We start from the raw sequence: 21,014 nt of genomic DNA on the forward strand, positions 1-21,014 counted from the left end.
TAGAGCAAATTTATAATATGGTGGAATGAGAAATTCTCATCATGGATGTGCAGCCGACAAATCTGCAGCAATTACCTGATGCTATTATGTCAATATGGACCTAAAACTATGTGAAAGTGAATTCAATCTTTGTAAATGGTTTACACTGTATAATAATTGCAGATCGCTTTGTCTTTTTTGTAGCCATTCTCGATATTGTCATACGACATAGTCATTGAATGTCAGCCGCTGAGTTCTTGAGTCCATGTTTACTTCTAGCCGAGCCAGAAAGAGGACCGTTGCTCAGCTCTTCACAGCACAGATGGCTGGCTGAAGATCCTCCCTCTGTGGCCTGCTCAAATCAAAGGAGCGAGTGTGCATTTGGCAGGTCATTTTGGATAAGTGTCAGTTTGGAAAATGTAATTGAAGCTTGAAGGGTCCTCTGTTACCAGCAGCTTCAGAATATCATAGACCGACGCTCAAACATTGTCAAACTCACAGAGTAAATTTACTGTCCCAAGTATAGATTGAGAAATTGACTGTCATGTGGAATTATTGACCTTCTGGTAATTGGTGGTGTTGGCCAAAGCAAACATCCCTATTATTATTGATCCAATTGGGTTGGCAGTTTTGAATAATTACCTGAAACTTTGCGCTAGACGCATGAATTAGACATCTAAATGAACAGATGTATAAGATGTGCCTCGTGAACTTTAAATGAAATAATTGAGTTTATTTTTAAAAGGATTTATAATATAGTTCATTATACTTGTCATCAGGCCTTTTCCTCTTATTTAGTGCTATTGATTGCTCTTTATGTTTTCTTGTAGGTTGTACAACATTTTTGAACAATGAAACAATTTAAACAATGTTTCTAATCCTAATGTTTAAGTAATTGAGTAGCTAGTGTTTTGGGTCTAGCGTTTGCTCTTTAGTCATGCATGGCCGATATGTTTTTAAGAAGTCTTCACATTTCACATTGCTCTTTAACTTTTATAATGTGAGTTTTGGCCAGATGTATTTAAAGACAGAAAAAATGGCTACAGTAAATTTGATAAATTTTAGAAATTGATGAAAACGTAATCCAAAAAATTACTGGCAAACATATCCCCAACATTTACTTGTTAAAAAAACTCAATTTAATTTTGGTGAACTCTGTCTGCATAAAGCTACACAAGTCAGTCCCTCCAGGATTTGTAAGTCCAGTGGTTCTTGAGATCAAAAAAGAAACATTTTGCAAGATTTTTTGTATTTTAATAGCAAAGCACAAGATTTGAAGCAAATAGTTATTTTATATATATCTATATTCTGACTTCGTGTGTGTGTGTGTGTGTGTGTGTGTGTGTGTGTGTGTGTGTGTGTGTGTGTGTGTGTGTGTGTGTGTGTTTAAAAGAGCAAGAACATTTTCACAGTATGTCTGATAATGTGTTTTCTTCTTGAGAAATTTTATTTGTTTCATTTCGACTAGAATAAAAGGAGTTTTCAATTTTTTAACCATTTTAAGGATACAATTATTAGCCCCTTTAAGCTATACATTTTTCTGATTTTCTGATAACTTGCCTAATTACTCTAACTGCCTAGTTAACCTAATTACCTAGTTAAGCCTTTAAATGTCGCTTTAAGCTGTATAGAAGTGTCTTAAATCAAAACCCAAATCGTGGTTATCTCAACGCTACATTCAAAGTCCATTGGCGTACACAGTAAGCTGCAGGGCAAACTGGTAACCGGAAAAGCCATTCGTATGAAGGTAAGCAGGCAGCTAGTTGCGCTAAAAGGAACAAAAGCTGTCTGTGATGACATATCACTCCGTAGCATTCATTTAAAAGATGAAATGCAGCCATACATACCTCTGGCTACATAATTGGCGCTCTCCAGAAATATAGACAGGAATACGTATCCACAATGAGCCTGTGTTCCATTTTATGCTACAAAAAAAATAGTAAAGAAATAGTAAGCTTATTGCCTGAAAAGTGACAAGTTTACTTTACTTAAAATATTGTAGTAAACCTGTTGTAACCTGAAACTATTAAATTGATTTAACTTCATTTTCATAATTACGCATAATTATTATAATTTGTATAATTATGCGGTTAAATGAAGTAATGCCAACTAATTGCTTTTTACAGTGTAGACCACAAATATATGTGTACCTGCAACATCTTTAAGGGACTGACTATTAAGTAAATAAAAAATGTATTATTTTCTGAAAAGTAGCAGGATTTGTACAAGACTTCCAGCTGACAGTGACGTTATGTTATATGCATATACTAATGTTAAATGCAGTGGGAAATGAGCACTTTCTCTAAAGGTTTATGCCAAGAAATACATTTAAATCAATGCTAACGGTGCTTGTAGCAGCTCAAGTGTGCGTAGGCTTCGTCAATGGCCATCTCTGCGTGTGGATTGATCATCAAATGCTTTTCGGTGGTAGTTGTGTTGACTGAACGCGGCAATAGAAGAATGCAGAAAAATCTTATGCATAATGCATGGCACTTGTGCGCTGGAGTGGAACTGGCCTTTTTGTCCATTAAGATGCCAAACATGGAGGCTAATGACGAATTAACCAGCATCGCACGCGCATGAATCTTTCTTTACCTATGAATTATTCAAATAGTTTTAATGCCCTGTAAATGTTTTCTTTACAACAAGCAGAAAGAGCCGACCTTAAGCAAGTGCATACCAACGGTCGGCTTGTAATTCATCTCTAAGTTCATCCTCTTTTATTCGCCTCTATGGAAAGCTCCAGGCTGCAGCCTCTGAAACGGATGGCGGCCGTCTTTATCTAATGTGGTTAGGGAGCAGATTGGCCAGAAGAAGGGTTTGAAATTACTGGTGCCTCGGCCATTAGGATTTCATTTCTCGCTGTAACTAATGGATTCGGAGTGACAGACGGCTGCTGCCCAGTGCATCCCGGTTTACATTCATCCATTGTGAAAATTCAAGATTGGTGAATAGGAAGCTATATCGGGAAGCCAAGAATCATATTTCTGACTAAGCAAGATGAAGCTGTCTATAAATTGACAAAGGAATTAAATGCTTTCTATTGTGTTGCTTGGTATAACCGAATACGATCAAGCATTTCATAGCTGCATTGAATGCTTTCATACTTGTCATTTAGCAGATACGTTTAATCCAAGGTGACATGCAGGGACGCCAACGCAGGGATTGGCAAAAGGAGCCAGCTCATTTTCTAGCCTCTCAGTCACCAAATGCCCTACATACGATTTAAAATCTAGGTTAGCAGAGCATAGATGGACCTGTTTTTTTTTGTACACCGGTAAATGGCATTGCATCTTTGTACCTCTGGTTTTAAATGTGCTGTGTTTTGGGGATATCTGTTTGAGGTGCTTGCCTGTTTTGCTGGTTTGATGTTGTAATCATACATTGGAAATCGTTTGTGCTGCCACTAATATACCTTTTCTCTCTTTCTCTTTTCAGAAAACCGGACACTCTACCCGAACATTTGGGCGGTTCACTCATGGTGTGTTTGGCTTTATAGATAACAGGTTATTACAAAAGAGATTTTACGAAAACCCTTCAGAGTCTGTCAGTCATCAAATGTCTGGTCTTTGTTTAAAATTGAGGATGCATTGATTTTGTTTTTCATTTGAAAGTGAGTGAAGCTGATCTTGTAATATGTATCTTCAAACAGTTGTGAGGAAAATTTGATATTTAAAGAATTCAAGGAGGGTTGGCACGGAGGCTCAATGGTTAGCACTGTCGCCTCACAGAAAGAAGGTCGCTGGTTCGAGCCCCAGCTGGGCCAGTTGGCATTTCTGTGTGGAGTTTGCATGTTCTCCCTGTGTTGGCGTGGGTTTCCTCCATGTGCTCCGGTTTTCCCCAGAGTTCAAAGACATGCGCTATAGGTGAATTGGAGAAACTAAATCGACCATAGTGTATAAGTGTGTGTGTGAATGCAAGAGTGTATAGGTGTTTCCGAGTACTGGGCTGCGGCTGGAAGTTGCTAGAGTAAAACATATGCCTGAATAGTTGGTGCTTCATTCCACTGTGGCAGCCCCTGATAAATAAAAGACTAAGCCGAAGGAATGAAGAATTCAAGTTCATATACAGTATATTAAAACTAGAGACACCTGGCAGAAATGGACACGAAGAGGAATTAACTGCAATTCAAATAATAATTTATCTTAGCATTATTTATGTACTATTTTAAAAGAGCTTTATTTTAAATGTTAGTTTTTTAAATGTTATTTCTCTTTTTTTTGTTTAAGTTGCATTTTATTTTATGGTATGTTTACATTACAGTGATTCAAAAAAAGTTTTTTGCTAACAGAAAACAATGCTAAATGTAAATACTTTTTCAGTTTTTGTAATTTTAGTGCTTTACTTCAAGCAGTTACCAATCCAACATTAAGTTTTTAAAATTTTAAATATTTTATCTTATAATTAGTTGTATATATTTTATTTTTTTTATTTTACATCAGCATTATTTCAATTAGGAAAATAAATGGAATAATACATAAATAACAAACATATTATCATTATTGAAGTTAGAATTACATTAATTTTAACATCCTGGTGCACAAATGTCAATTAAATTAAATAAAACAATCATGAAATACACACTAATTAGGATTTTAGTTTCGTTGGCATTTCAAAAACAAATATCTACAATTTATTATGTAAACTTCTTACAAATATTTAAACCTCTCGTTAATTTGGTTAATTTGGTTTGGTTCGGATTAGATAAGTCAATATAATAACTGATATGTTGGCCGGCAGCTAGCTCTCTTCAACTCTTACATGGATGCCCACTAAAGCTGAGTCAGGCTGTGCCCGATCAGTACCATGATGGGAGACCACATGGGAAAGCTAGGTTGCTGCCGGAATTGGTGTTAGTGAGGCCAGCAGGGGGGACTTAACCTGGGGTCTGCGTGGGTCCTAACGCCCCAGTATCGTAAAGGGGACTTTATACTGCTTAGTGAGCGTCATCTTTCAGATGAGACGTTAAACCGGGGTCCTGACTTTCTGTGGTCGTTAATAATCCCAGGATGTCTTTTTAAAAGAAGTAGGGCTTTAACCCCGGCATCCTGGCCAAATTTACCCACTGGCCTCTGTCAGTCATGGCCTCCTATTCATCCCCATATTATAATTGGCTTCATTACTCTGTCTCCTCTCCACCAATCAGCTAGTGTGGGGTCCGGTGCAATATGTCTGCCGTCACATCATCCAGGTAGATGCACATTGGTTGTGGGTGAGGAGATTCCCCCCAAAAATGCATAAAGCGCTTTGTCTAGAAAAGCTCCATCTAGATGTAAGGAATTCTTATTATTATTAATTATATCTTAAACCCCTTGCTATTTCTCAACCCGACCTATTTCAATTTGAAATGTATAAACAGCACAGAATAGCAACATTCAACTTGCCAACTTTCAAAATTGGTTTTGAACTGAGAAACATTACTCAAGTGCATGCAAAACATCAGCCAGTCGATGATCGATTGCTACAATTTAAGATTTCCATCCCTTAAATACTCCAAGGCAAGCCCAAAGTCATCAAGTATCGATGCAATCCAAAACAATCTCTCCATCAAACAGCTCCATAATCTCATCAGAGACACCTTCAAGACCTACATCAGAGGAAGTGTTTGCTTCAGACAAATATAATATAAAACTGTGTGCCCTAAATTGTGCCTCCACCACCGCACTGCTCCATTACCTCTCAGTGAAGCATTTATTATGAATGACTCCTAATGGGAATATCATTCATGTTCTTGCTTGATAACTATAAAATCATTCACTCAAAACAGTGATTTTTGTTGCTTGTTCCAACTACTTATTTAAAATCAGCTGAATCAACACAACTCTTGAGTTATTTTGGGACAACTTAATTGTTTAATGTTCAATACACCTATATTTGTATTAACAATGTATTAAGTTGTATTAAGTTTACCTGACTAAACTTGTATTAAGTTTACCTAATAGATTTGTGTTGGAACAACATGCGGAAATTGTGTGGAACCCAGCATTTTCTGTTCATATAAACCGTGATGCATCCTCAGTTTTAAGTACTGACTTTTTATGAATTGTTAGTGTTGTTCAATTCTGTGTTTCTATTGTGATTTGTAATAAATCATTGTGTTGTTGATCATTATTTCCTCTATTATTGAAGATCAGTCAGTGTTGTGTGTGTGTGTGTGTACGTGTTTTTGTGACATATCAGGACACAAATCTGTATAATGACACGGGTATGACACAGGTATTGCAAAAAGGATGTGAAATATGAGGACATTGGTGACGTCCTCATTTCTCAAAAAGCTTTTAAATCCTACAGAATGAGTTTAATCAGAGAGTAAAGCTGCACACAGTCTCCTGTGATGGTTGGGTTTAGGGGTAGGGTGGGGTGAGGGCAATACAATATATGGTTTGGACTGTATAAAATGAATGGAAACCTATGTAATGTCCCCACTTTTCACAAAAACAAACGTGTGTGTGCGTGCGTGCGTGTACTTGGGTCTGAAAAGTCACGCTAGACAGATTTTCTGCAATTGTCTGTCTGCTCGCTCTGATAAAGAGGAGCCTGACAATGAATCAGTTCACTATGTACAAAAGCACTATAATCTCAAGCATCAATAATGCAAAAAGCTTAGCAGTGCTTAGCACTGAAGCAATTTATACCGACTGCTGACACTTTTGCACTGATGAGATGAGATTTTTAGACGTGGCTCCCTATAAAAGCGCTTTAAATTGAAACTATGCTTTAAATAATTAATTAGACGGGCAGAATTAATGTGGATTAGTCTCTTTATTACATTCTTCATTTAAAATCAGACTTCGTTGCATCCTTTTAGCTCATGGCATTTTAAATGATTTATTATTGTATGTGAATCTCATGAATTAAAATGTTGTTTCTTATAATCATTAATGTTTAGAAATACACTGCAGATGATTTGGCAGTGTAATCTGTTTAACTAAATATTATTGATCTCATTGGAAAGGATAATGTCATCAAAATGAATTGGCTTAAAGTATTGTACATGCATGTTTTAAATATGTATTAAAAAGCTCAGGTCATTAGTTCATAAATGAAAGATTATCCTAGGTAATTGTAGATTAAATTGAGTTTAATTTAATAAACTCATTTTAACTAACGAAACTTAAGGACTTTAAAGGTGCTGTATGCAAGTTTTTGACACCTCTAAAGCATAAAAATACCATAAAATGTTTGCAGATATTTAAAAAAACATGCCAAGTGAACATTCTTGTTAATCTGAAAAACAATGCTAAAGATATTCTGCTTTGAAAATGTCTGTTATATGTTGGAATGGCTAATTTTGTTTTGATTCTTTTAAACAGGCCACTGCCAGTTTAGCGAATTATATTTCAGCACCATGGGTCGGCTTGTCAGAAAACTACGTATTTCACCATTCAGTCAGAAAAGCTCTCAAAGCACGCATCCGAGACCGAAATGTGACCTCTGGTGGACAGTAGCAGACTCCAAAATGAGATGCAGATTCAGAGTTCCACATGAGATTATTAATTAGCAAATGATATAAATATTATGAAAGTAAACATTAGGTGAGCAGGTTACATTGTAACTTTGTGTCCTAACAACACATTACATGATGAGATTGGCTGTGATAAGCAATTTAGCTGTTTGCACCAGACAAAGCACAACAGAAATTTAAATACAGCCTTTCAGAAGCACAGAATAGTGCAAATACTGCACTCCAACAAAATGGTAAGGTTTATATTTAGGTCTAATTATTACATATTAAATCCCTGTAATGTTAATAAATGTAGATGCTGATGTTGGTTTTAAGTCAGATCTAAAGTTCAATTTCAAGCGGTTTATTTTATTTTCAAGATCTGAGGTGAGCTATCTGCTGCTGCTTTCAGTAGTATGATAATAATTGTCATGTAAATGAAATTCAAAGTCGCATTGTTAGCATTTAACACTGAATAAAGCACATGATGTTTACCTGAGGTGATCATTGTCAGAATTTTCTGTTGTTCAACTGTGAGAAATAGAAGCCGTTTTTAATATATCAATTTGAGGTGTTGGTTAGAATAAAAACTCCTTTTAATATGGAAAATATTCCTTCTATCGTGTACCGTTGCTTTTATGTCGAACACTACTTAAATCAGTCTCAACCAGGCTCGGTAGTAAGACACACTCCTGTTGGACTTCAATCTGGCAACCTGCGCTTGTGGGTGTGTTTTGAACCAGGAATGCAAAACCTAGTTCAATCACTGGGTGTCAAACTTGCATACTGCACCTTTAATGGATATTCAATGTTTGTAATTACTCTTAAAAAATCTAACATATTTTTTTAATAGACTATTAAACAAGATTTTTTAGCTACCAGTATTTTGAGAGTTCAAATGAAAAAAAAAAAAAAGCATGTAGGCAAAACAATATTAATACCCATGTCCCCTGATGATAAATTGAGATTTTATGAAGTGAAATAAAGTAAAAAAAAATCTTCTTTAATGTCTCACTGATGCAAAATCTACATCTTGGATTGCCTGAGTGTTTGTAAATTAAGAGCAACTTTTCATTTTTGGTTGGACGATACATGTTTACCCTTTTGCATATACAATTTGTGATTTTTATCTGCCTTTCTGGTCATCCCAAGCAGCTCTGCTATTTGCCAAACAAAGTAAAACTCAAACAAAAAATTGTGCACATAACACTAAGCAAATCGTGTTACAGTTATATTGTGCAGCAAGTACCCGTCAACCAAATGGTGCAAATGTGTCCATTCAGCAGTTTGTTGTTGTCTTATATATTTTCTGCTATGGGATTTGTCTGTATAGTAACGGTGATGTCTTGTCTGCTTCTCTCCTCTGCCACTATGGAAGCGAAGTTTTCCGCTCCTGTCGGAAACAAAGTTATGGTAATGTTAGTTTTCATCTTTGGGCTCCCTGCAGCAGCTCATCTTCTCTTTACTTCACTACTCTTTCATTTCAAACACCATCTTTTATTTTTTTCGTTTCACTTTTCACAATGTGACAGCTTCTGCTTTTTTTGCTACACTTTCTCTCTGAAAAAAAAACTGTTTATGTACAGTAGTATGTCATGATTTCATTTTCTTAGTTAGACATCAGTTATCATTGCAGGTGCTGGTTTGTGACTCAATATCTTATTTATTTATTTATTTATTTATTTATTTTTGTGGTAGACTCTGAGACTACAGAAGACGAAGCCGCTGAGCCACAAATACCCCTGGAGGCCAAAGAAGGAGCCAGAGGTTTTCAGGATGAGGCCCAACGAGTGCCTGCAGGTACTGTACATGACATTTCAAATAGAGCTACTGAAAGTTAACCTTTTGTAGTTTATAAGAGTAACATTTTGCAGTATAATGCATGTCCACATTCAGACCAGCTAAAAACCATTTGGACGTTTTAATAATTACGAACGTTAATAATTAATGTATCTTTAGCAGCAAGTCAGCTTAAAAAGTATGCCGATATTGAATGTGATTCAAATGGGTTAAATCAAGACATCTTTTAAAGTGTAAAGGTTTTTGACAATATTACTGGTTTCATTTTTTCAGCAATGCAAATGCTGTCAGAAATTTTATTGGCCACACACACAAGATGTTTTTTGTGGTTTAAAAAGACTTTCCATTGGCGTACTGTGTTTTTTACCGCTTATTATATAGCCTTACCCCCAGGGACGTTGCTAGGGTTGAAAGAGATAAGGGGCTTAGCTCTAAAGAAGTTAAAGGGATGCACCGATACCATTTTTTTGGATCCGATCTTGATACCAAAATTCTGAGTATCGACCAATACAGATCCGATACAGTTTTTTTTTTTTTTTTTTAAGCATTATACAGTTTCTATAGTTCTGGTGATAAACTCAAAAAATATATGCTATTTAGAATAAATAACAGACCTATAGACCTACTGTATATGACAGACAGCACAATCTAACTTAAAACATGATGCTCGCTGTAAACTAGGCTACATTATTCGAGCATTCATTACGACATTGATCTGTTGTGGCACAGCTTATGTTTCCTTTTTTAATATTAAGATTTATCTTTGAAATTGCACAATTGCATTTTAGTAATAGGCTACCACTATTGACCCTAATTAGTAAAATAATCAGCATTTTAGCAAAGCCTGATATTGTCATGCAGGTTTGACGCAGACTAAACTAAACTGTCTGAGGCCAGTTTTACTAAATCCATCGCCAAATCTTGCAGTGATTGAGACGGAGAAAGTTCTAAACAAGATCTGCTTATATGCTTCAACAATAAAACACAAACTGGTTTGTTAAAAAAGTGTTGGTACAAATAAAATTACAGTAAAATATTCACAGTTTCAGAGTAGCCCATATTAGGATAAACAATTTTTCTGTTAATGACATTCCATATTGCGCCTGTCAGTTTCACTTTTATTGATATAATCAACTACTTTGACCACAATGAGCCAGGCTTTACAAACTATTTACATCACTTAAAGTAGAGAGTGAAGAAGAATGAAGAATATTACTGAATAATTTTACAGAGCAGCACATGTCACGTCTGTGCAGCCGGTGTGTGAATGAAGTGCTTGATGCATCACTGAGAGACAGCGTGCAGCCCTCTGGTATCTGCGGACACTTACAAAACAGCAGCACAAAGGGAAGAAGTGCATTGAGTGTCTGAAAAATGTATTATCCAGCCTTTTCAAATTTAAAATTAGACGTAGACCTACTTTATGTGTAAAGAACAGGTAAAAACCCTCTCAACTCCAGTGTTGCAAATGCGATCTGCTGATCTAACAGACACAGCGTAACTTGATTTAGAAAATGCAATGGACTTCTTGTAGCATATCAAATGAACCCATTTAATGCAAAACTAAATGCATTTATCCACTGATTACTTATATTAACAGGAACAATTAGTCTTGGAGAAAGTTATTTGTTTTGTCTTGAATGCGACACGCAGTTTGAATTATGAATGAATGGAGAATAATTGACAGGTGCTACAGCGGGAAGCGCTTAACTGAACATGAATTTAACCATGTGAATATTCAACTGTACTTCACATTAAACTAGAACATTTGGGGTATAGTAGGCCTACATGACCACTTTCTAGGCCCTTATAATAAGCTACCTTCATGGCTTTGTTGGTTTATGAATTACACAGAATATAGCACATGCGCAAGATCGGATGGGGATTGGTACCAGCTAGCTGATACCCGATCCGGCAAAAATATGCGGTATCAAACCGATATCCGATCCAATTATTGGGATTGGTGCATCCCTAGTATAATTCTACTCTGCTGAATACCTCTGCTTGCTCCCCCTAATGAGGTTATTTAAGGCAGTTACATTATTTTATAAATTATTAATGGATAACAATGCATTTATTAAACAATGAATTTACTTAATTTTAAACACTGTATGAACAATATACACCTTTAAATGGATTTCAGTTGCATTTCTCATTGTCTGTATAATCTGATGCTAACTAACATAGCATGTTAATATAGCATGTAGAATATAGGTATAAAAGAGTTTTTTCTGAATAATTTGCATCTATTTACAGTTATATGATGCAGATTTTATTGATTATAGTTATTTTTTTCACTAAAACTACACACAGTTTATACTGTGAAAACAAATATTTGTCACATCTGTCAGTGACCCCCTGAGGGCGCTGTAGTTCAATGGACACTGAGTGGAACTACAGCGCCCAAAAAGACTACATTTCTATACATTTTTTCGCGCACACACCCGGTCTGTCATCTACACTGATTTAATATCCCCGTTGATTACCTGGACTATATATTCAACCATTCCAACTCTGTTTGTTAGTTCTTCGTTTGTCATTCTTGGTATGTTGTTCCTGATCTTGCTTCTGTATCTTGTTAAAATCTAGTTCGAGTTAATCTGTCTTAGTTTCTTGTTTTGTTTGTTTGTTTGCTATTTTGTTACTTTGTTACTTTGATTTTGGGATTTTTGTCATTGTCACTGCACAATACATCAAATAAACTGCACTTGGATTCTACACCCATTTATTTCCTCTTTTGATCACGCTAAAACGTGACAATATTAAGCTTCATCAATAGTTAGAACTACTAAGTTTTGCGAAACAGTTGTATTACTACCTCATCAGCTTCAGCTCCTTAAAATAATGAATGAATGACGATTTTTTTAACTTTTGCCGTGTAACAACAGTCCCACTCCTTCTTGCCAATAGAAACAAGTTCTGCTGAACAGCTGACTGTTCAAATACGTGACACAAAAGCTGCGTTAAGAGGAATTCGCATGATATATGTGGTAATTTTAAGTACTTGAATAGCAAAATAAATGTTATACAACCTATTTTCAAGTGGAACATATTCCAAAAGATCAGGGGCTTTTGATAATACATCAGGGGCTTAACCCCCAAAGCAATTCCCCCTCTGGCAACATCACTGCCTACACCAAAACCCAACCCTTGAAACAATTTTTGAATGTAAAAAAACTAAACAAAAACACACAATAGGTATGATTTTTAAATAGTTTTAAATCACAATGGCACAAGGCATGTTCTCTTAAACCACCTCAACATTGTAATACTTAGGTCATACCTGTGTCATTATACAAATTTGTGTCTTCATAAATTACATAAACAAGCACATACACACAAACACATAGTTTTTATTCTGCTTTACAGGAAAATTGTGTACTTAAGTATGTTAAATACAAGATACACTGCAAGGTATTCTGAGTAAACATGCATTGAAACTACATTTGGTGTGTGAAGCGTCTTTCAACACTGTAAATTTACTCATTAAATAATGTACATTTTTACTGCATAATGTACAATATAATATTAAACAGTAAAAAGTAATAGAGCGTAAAATAGTGTCCATTTGCATTCTGGGATGTTTTAGTGCCCAGTAGTCTGAAACTCAGTAGCTTTGTGTCCTGAATGTGGGGGTTGAATGATGTATATTGTGCCCTTTTCCACTCTCTGGAGGTGTACAGGACTTTTGGTTTCAAACAAATATGCTATTATTTTCTTTTTAGACACAAAAGGACAGACTTTTTATATATATTTTTATACAACCACATAGGGTCAAAAATGAAATGCTCCAAAAAAAAACCAACAACAACAAACAAGACTAACAAAATGAAGCATGCACTATATTATATCAGTCTCCTGTAGCCATAGTTTTGTGTGAGGAACAGAGAGACAGTTTAATAGTTTTCCCTCCACTGAAGCTCTGAAATCTCATTTGCCTTTGTGTTCTGATGTATAAACAGCACAGTGACCGAACAGAACATTGTTTCTCGTCTTTGAACTTGACGAGCTGGTGAACATGACCTTTTCAGGAATAATAAGGTACATTCAGTCTGATCCTCACACAAATTTTATGGCTTCAGAATACTTAGGCAAGTGGTCTGTTTTTTTTTTTCTTTCCATATATAAAATTTCTTCTGGTATTTTTTAATGTTCTTTATTTTGGTTATAAAAAAGTGGTAAAGCGGTATAAGTCTATTGTACATTATTTGACATAAAGGTGACTTGGGTCCCATGTTCTGCTTGTTTGAGATGTTTACTGTCAGCTTATTTGGATATTAATAACACTGTATTCGTAAATAGTTATATTTACTCATTATAGAATGTTTTAATCAAATAAATAATTAATTTACTAAAGTGATCATGTTCATAATTCTAGGCATTTAGATATGTGTATATGTGTAATTTTATAAGAGTTTAAAGGGAAAAGACACAATTTCCTTCCATACATCATTACCAATCATGTAACATCCATCCATCCAATTTATATTCCATCTATCTATCATTCAATTTTATACTATTAATCCAACTACCCACTAATACATCAATTTATGTCATTCATTCATTCATTCATTCATTCATTCATTCATTCATTCATTCATTTATTCATTCATCTACTTATTACATTCATCAAATTGTCTTCCATCCGTAAAATTGTATACCCATTTATTGATTCATCCATCCCTCCAGTAATTTGTCATTCAGCAATCCATCAAATTAACTGTTGTATCGTCCATCCATACTTCCAATTATATATCATCCATCAACTCATCCATCCATCAAAATATTTATATCATCCATCCATACAGATCACCAAACAATCCAGTTAAATATCATCCATTCAGTTATATATTATAAACATCTGACCATTTATCTATTCATCAGTTAAATATATATATATCCATCTATCCATTCAAATATATATCTATCATCAATACATCCTCCAAATATATATAATTAATTATCCATCCATCCATCATTCAATCCATCCATATCTATATTCCATCCATCCCATATTCCATATCTATACCATCAATCAATCCATACTCATCTATTATCATTCCATCCATCATCCATATCTATAATCCATCAATCCATCCATCTATCATTCCATCCATCCATATCTATATTCCATCCATCCATCCATATTTATTATCATTCCATCCATCATCCATATTTAATATCCATCCATCCATATCTATATTCCATCCATCCATCCATCCATCCTTCCATATCTATTATCATTCCATCCATCATCCATATTTAATATCCATCCATCCATCCTTCCATATCTATTATCATTCCATCCATCATCCATATTTAATATCCATCCATCCATCCATCCATATCTATATTCCATCCATCCATCCATCCATCCATCCATCCATCCATCCATCCATCCATCCATCCATCCATCCATCCATCCATCCTTCCATATCTATTATCATTCCATCCATCATCCATATTTAATATCCATCCATCCATCCATATCTATATTCCATCCATCCATCCATCCATCCATCCATCCATCCATCCATCCATCCATCCTTCCATATCTATTATCATTCCATCCATCATCCATATTTAATATCCATCCATCCATCCATATCTATATTCCATCCATCCATCCATCCATTCATCCATCCGTCCATCCATCCATCCATCCATCCATCCATCCTTCCATCCTTCCATATCTATTATCATTCCATCCATCATCCATATTTATTATCCATCCGTCCATCCATCCATCCATCCATCCATCCATCCATCCATCCATCCATCCATCCATCCCTGTTATCCTGATAAAGCATGAAATAACCCGAAGCAAGGTCATTGAGTAAGCGTTTGTAAGGTTTACACATCAGAACATGCATAGCTGACTTTATCTGATGATATGTTCAGATTTTTGATTTAGTAGTCAATAAACTGGTATTGTATGCTCAGCATCTTTACCAGCGTATGAAATCAAATGTGTGCTTGAACCAAGAATATAGAAACCTATGAATAATAATGAGACCCTGCTGCATGTTCAACATCAAGGTATTGAGCACAGATATTCTTGGTTGGGGATGTTTTTTTTTCCATTTGATTTGCTTTGTGTTCTGCTTTGTTACACTCTTTTATTTGTGTGTCTAATAAAACAAATTTAATAATATATTCATGAATATAGATGCCAATAAATCAAGAAAAGGGACGGACATGTTTACAAAGACACAAGTCCAAGGCCTATCTATCCTCTTGATTCTATTTAGGTCTTTTGCAGAGCCTAGGCAATTGAATTCTCAGTTGTCAGTATGTATTATGACAAAAGCTTTCCTGTTATTCCCTAGCGAAAGTGGTTGGGAGTGTATTTGAGACACTTACAGATTGGGTGAACGATATTTCCATTTCTTTCATCATCACGAGAGGGGACTAAAAAACAGAAGAGAGAAATAGATAGATTTTCATTTGATGTGTGATTTCAGCTTAGAATTGAGAAGTGTGTGAACAGCATGGCCTGTATATAAATATCCGTTTTGATCCCAGCTTCTAACATCGAAATTCATTTATCCTGTGTAACAACGCAGCTTTCAACCAGGATAGATTTTCGAGAAGTGCACCGCAAGCACTGGAGCGTGAATTGCACAGTAAATTGCTTGTTCGTCATTAGTGCGGTCATGAATGATGCTCTTGTCTTAACAGCGTATAACATACGGTTGTAGCATCCAAAGCCTTTCTAAAAAAAATGTAAGTCAACAATTTCACCAACAAAGAGATACTTGAAGAATAAACAATTCAGGATTTGGTGGAGCATATGATTTCCATAGTGGCATCAGTGATTGATTTGATCTGTTATGGTGGGTGTAGAGGGGTGGGCGGAGGCTTTTTGTCATGGATTTTGATGGATTCTTCCTGACTGAGTCTAATCCATTCAGTCACTGTGAATCACACTGGCTCTAAAGGCATCAGCTGGGACTTTGCTTCAGCATGGCTTGCAGCTGAATGCCATCACCTGGGCTTTATTCTTCACACATCTGAGTCCATTCTCATGTAATCCACTTATATTAGCTACTAGCACTAGCAGAATAAACAGTATTTATTTCTTAGTTCATATTTCTTTCTTCTGTCTGAAGCCACAGGACATCACTAATTTCTCACACTGCCCTTTTATCATCTTGCTCCACTTTTCTGTTCACTGACTGTAGTGTTTCTTATCCATATCTTTGCCTCCCAGGATTTTACAGAGATTTTCAATTAGGTTGTGATCAGAACTCTGGGCTGCCATTTTATTATTTAGTTGTTTTTAGTTTGTTGCGTCTCTTTAGCTATGTTTCCATCCAAAAGTGCGAATGAACTAAATCGTCACTAAATCGGAAGTAAAATCGGAATTTGCTGCAGTAGGAGAAGCGGCTTCAATCTTTTCTTCATCTAGTAAATAACTTGCACCTTAGAAGGCAATCCTGACACGCAGTGAATGCTCGTTCGCGTTTGAAGGCTTCAGACACAGACGCTTTTGATTATGGAGGTCATTAATAATATAATAACACTAATACTTAAAAGGTACGGCATTTTAGAATGACCAAAACAAAATTTCAGATGTTTTATAATGTGCTCAGCCTGATGGTTTGTCCAATCACGCACATTTTTATCATCACATGATCTCTTATAACAAAATAATAAAACGTTTATCTTACTAAGTTATGCGCAAATGTTTTCTATGCGCATTTTCAAAGTTTATGCTCATCTTGACGTTTCCATCAACCATTTTTTTATGCGCATATGCAAAATAATAATAATGTTAAGGCTGATTTGTACACGCCACCGTAGGCACCATGGGTCACCTCAGTCATCGAGTGACTGGTGTGACCCATGGTGCCTACGGTGGCGTGTAGTTGTGCATTTATACTTCTGCATGCTGTTTGTGTCGCTCTGCAATAACACTTCCGAAACTCTAGCTTGCTGTAGGTTTTTACTTTCCTCTGTGTAGGGTTTCTTCGGGGGTGTTTTGTTTTTCTAAACACTACCTTAATGTACAAGTAGCTAAAACTCATTCAGAGTCAGGACTAGAGATGTGCAACTTTAATCATAAGGTAAACACAAAACAACAGCTTCCATCTAGAGTTCCTTCATGGGACTCGACATTTGTAAACACTTGCTCTAACGAGTTCGCGCAGCTCTCTGTCCCACCCACACCCATCACAGCTACCAAGCCGACCAATCACAGAGCTTTCCCTGTGTCATTGTGACGTTTAGTTAAATCTTTTTTGAGAGGTGCTCATCAGCATTGAAGTCAGCCACGGCGATTGCTACTGTATGCGACCTTGCGAAGGCTGCACTGGAGTGTACGCGTGCACTTCACGTGGAAGTACTGTATAAGTCAGTCTTTACATACAATGCGTAAAACATTTACAGCCCTGCCCACTGCAACACAAGTTTGTCAGAGTATTTGAAAACAGTATACTGTCAGTCAGCCTGTTCAAACTTCTTTTTGACCTCAAACAAAGAATAAAAAAGAACTTTGTTTGAAGTATATAAGGGCCTTAACACTAATATATAATACAATTTGTTCTTTATTTTTGATCAGTATTCTTTAAAAAAATAATAATTTATATAATTTTTGTGTTGTTGTTTTTAATATAACTGACAGACAAAGTAATATCTGTTTGTGCTTTTTGATCATACACAGTGGGGGATTTAAGTATTATACACATCATGTTTTTTCCTGGAAAAACCGTTTCTAAAGCAGCTATTGACATTGAATTGAACCAGAATTTGGTAAAAACGCAAACAATACAAGTCACATGCATTGCTCAGGTGTACTTTAACAGAGTGTAAAAATCATGATGATTCTGTGGGTCTTGTCTATCAAATCTGATCTTTATTTTGTATTTTCTGTTGGATACAAGTCGGGTAATCGGCTGGGCCATTCTACAGCTTGATTTTCTTTCTCTGAAAGCATTTTCTTGACTGTTTTGGATCATTGTCTTGCTGAATTGTCCACTCCAGTTTCATCTTCATTATTCTGATAATGTAGCTGTTGGACTGAAGCAGCGAATATTAATTCACAATGATGAAGGGCAGAAGGTTGCTGAAAAACTAAGAGATTTCAGCTTCTGTCTGGGCTTTCACTGCCTTTCTACACCTTCCTTACTTCATGTGTTCAGTACTTTTTCCCTGTGCCGTTTAATTTTATTAAACATAAGTTCATTTGTAAACTAATTACCCTTGTTTTCTGTGCATGTTTGTATTTCTTTGGTCATTACCAACATCCAGTGAAAATTTCAAGTAAACCTCACCTTTAAAATGTTTTCTGAGGAAAATGGTCACGAGTGCAATACTTATTTCTCCCACTGTAGATGAATTTGTCTCTGATGTGTGATTGCTGTCATACTAAGCATCTTGCCTAAATTTAATTGGCCCCATTTGTTCCCGTTTTCCTATCCCACAGGTGAGAGAATGATGGATGTCGCCCCAGATGCGAGCAATCGCTGGGCCGCCAGTGAAAGCACAGTGTTGGAGAGAGAAGCTCTAGCCCTGGGATCGAGAGCCCCAGGGCCGCAGTCTGCCAGGCAAGCCAACAGCCGGGAGCCGACGGGCACCCAGATCAGGCACCTAGGGGTCGAGCCTCTGATTCGAGCATCACGCGCCAATCTGTCCCGACCAGTTTGGGGGTCTGAGGAAAGTGTGTCTTTAGCTAGCGATTACTATGGTAGCACGTTCAGTCTTTATAGAGGAAGGACTTTTTCTGTACCCCTGTAAGTAACCCTTCCCAAGCCAAACTAAACTGCAATCAGCCACAGCCCACAATAACCAGACCAAAAACACAGATATAGATCCCACATCAATAGATCAACAACCACAGCCCCCATCATAGAGTCACAAGAGACCCTTGCTCTAACATGGTGTACCCTGTAAACGCTTAGGAAGGGAGGGGGGCTGAGAATAAGATCCAGGGTGTAATTCCTCCTCGGTCTCTTTTGATATCTGTGCCGTGTGTTGTGGTGGCCCAACAAGGCAGCTTACATCACCACAGGAATGACAGAAGATACAGTGAGTGGGCTCTTGGTGTTTGGATGAGGTTCAGCTCAGCCCACAGAGCGTAAGAACTGAGCGAGCTGCCAAAAGCCTTACAGTTATACGTGACTCATTTGCAAGTGGCAGTGCCTCAAAAGTTTTTTGTTTTATTTGTGTGTTTCATTTTTTGGAGCGCAGCATCGAAAATGACACCAAACAAATTTAGCGGATGCTCATATTAACACTCTCATAGATCTGTCTTGTTGATGTAAGTGATTTGATTTCATTCTCAAGTCACTTTTGCTGTGGTGGTAGTGGAATATGAGAAGGGTCCAACATTTTAAATATTTCCAGAAATTTATTGACATAGAATAATTGCATTATTTGAAAAAATGTGTAATTCTTTAAGCTGTGACAAACAGAACAAGTGATGTATTTCTCCAAAAGCTGTTCCTTGCATTTTCATTTTAATGTGTTAATTCAAAGAACATTTCACAATACCGCTAATAAGGCTGCACAATTAATCAAAAAAAGATAGTGATCTTAGTCCATCATCTCTACAATTAAGCCAACATTTTCAAGTCTAGGAGAGAAGCATAAAGATGGTCACACAAGTATTCACGTTGTTTTAAATTTGTAAAACCATGTGAAAGAGTCACATACTGTGTTTATAATTATAAGGTATAATTTACCCAAAAAAATTCATTTCTGTCTTCATGCAATGATGATGTATTCGACTTCTGATCACTTTACTGTGCATTAATGACCAGGACAAATTTAAAGCCGATTCAAGTCCACCATTGCAAGTCTATACAAAATTTAGCATTTTAACCAACAGTAGTCCATTTGTTTGAGAAGTAACAATAATAATGGCATAGAGAAAACTGTGATCTCCATTTTTAAGCAAATAAAATTGTGTTTCTCATTTTAGGCAGAATCGTGCAGCACTAATAATTAATTCATTTTTATCCGTTTTTCCGCGGCTGGGTTGCATGGACAGCAGTCTTAGGAGAGAACCCCAGACTTCTCTCTCCCCAGACACTTCCTCCAGCTCATCCGGGGGGATCTTAAGGCGATCCCAGGCCAGCTGAGAGACATAGTGCCTCCAGCGTGTCCTGGGACTTCCCAAAGGCCTCCTCCTGGTGGTACATGCCTGGAACACCTCCTTAGGTTGGCATCCAGAAGGCATCCTAAACAGATGCCCGGGCCACCTCAGCTGACTTCTCTAGATGTGGAGGAGCAGTGGCTCTACTCCGAGCTCCTCCCGGTTGACAGAACTCCTCACCCTATCTGTAAGGGTGCACCCTGCCACCCTGTGAAGGAAACTCATTTCAGCCGCTTGTATTTGAGATCTTGTCCTTTCAGTCATGACCCAAAGCTCATGACCATAGGTCAGAGTAGGAAAGTAGATTGACTGGTAAATCAAGAGCTTTGCCTTTTGGCTCAGCTCCTTCTTTACCACAATGGACCGATACATCGACTGCATTACTGCTGCCGCTGCATCAATCCACCTGTCAATCTCACGTTCCATCCTTCCATCACTCGTGAACAAAACCCCAAGATACTTGAACTCCTCCACCTGGGGTAAGGACTTTCGTCCAACCTGGAGATGGCAAACCACCTTTTTCCGGTGGAGCACCATGGCCTGGGAGTTGGAGGTGCTGATTCTCATCCCAGCCGCGTCACACTCAGCAGCAAAACACCCCAGTGCAGCCCTAATCGATAATAAAAATATTTAGTCATTCTAAACAAACTTTTCATTGTAAAAATGTCTTCTTCTCAATTGCTTACATTAGAC

At 36.8% G+C, this 21,014-nt stretch overlaps 1 protein-coding gene across 9 annotated transcripts in view; it reads left to right on the forward strand.

Moving 5' to 3' along the window:
- The window catches only part of spegb (striated muscle enriched protein kinase b), a 164,317-nt gene that overhangs the window by 71,929 nt on the left and 71,374 nt on the right, over window positions 1-21,014 (forward strand). For 3 of the 9 annotated variants that reach the window (XR_015499785.1, XM_087268255.1, XM_087268248.1), the window contains exons 2-3: window positions 9,122-9,223; window positions 18,651-18,771. Coding sequence is in view for 8 of the 9 variants with exons in the window: in XM_087268248.1 (XP_087124374.1) it covers window positions 9,122-9,223; window positions 18,651-18,771 (223 nt within the window). In the remaining variant the exon portion in view is untranslated. Of the gene's footprint in view, window positions 1-3,417; window positions 3,486-8,801; window positions 8,837-9,121; window positions 9,224-18,650; window positions 18,772-21,014 lie in introns of all 9 variants that reach the window. The other 6 variants (XM_087268254.1, XM_087268252.1, XM_087268253.1 and 3 more) reach the window with 4 other exon arrangements.

This window comes from Danio rerio, chromosome 9, assembly GCF_052040795.2.
Source record: "Danio rerio strain M-AB ecotype USA chromosome 9, GRCz13ab, whole genome shotgun sequence".
NCBI lineage: Eukaryota > Metazoa > Chordata > Actinopteri > Cypriniformes > Danionidae > Danio > Danio rerio.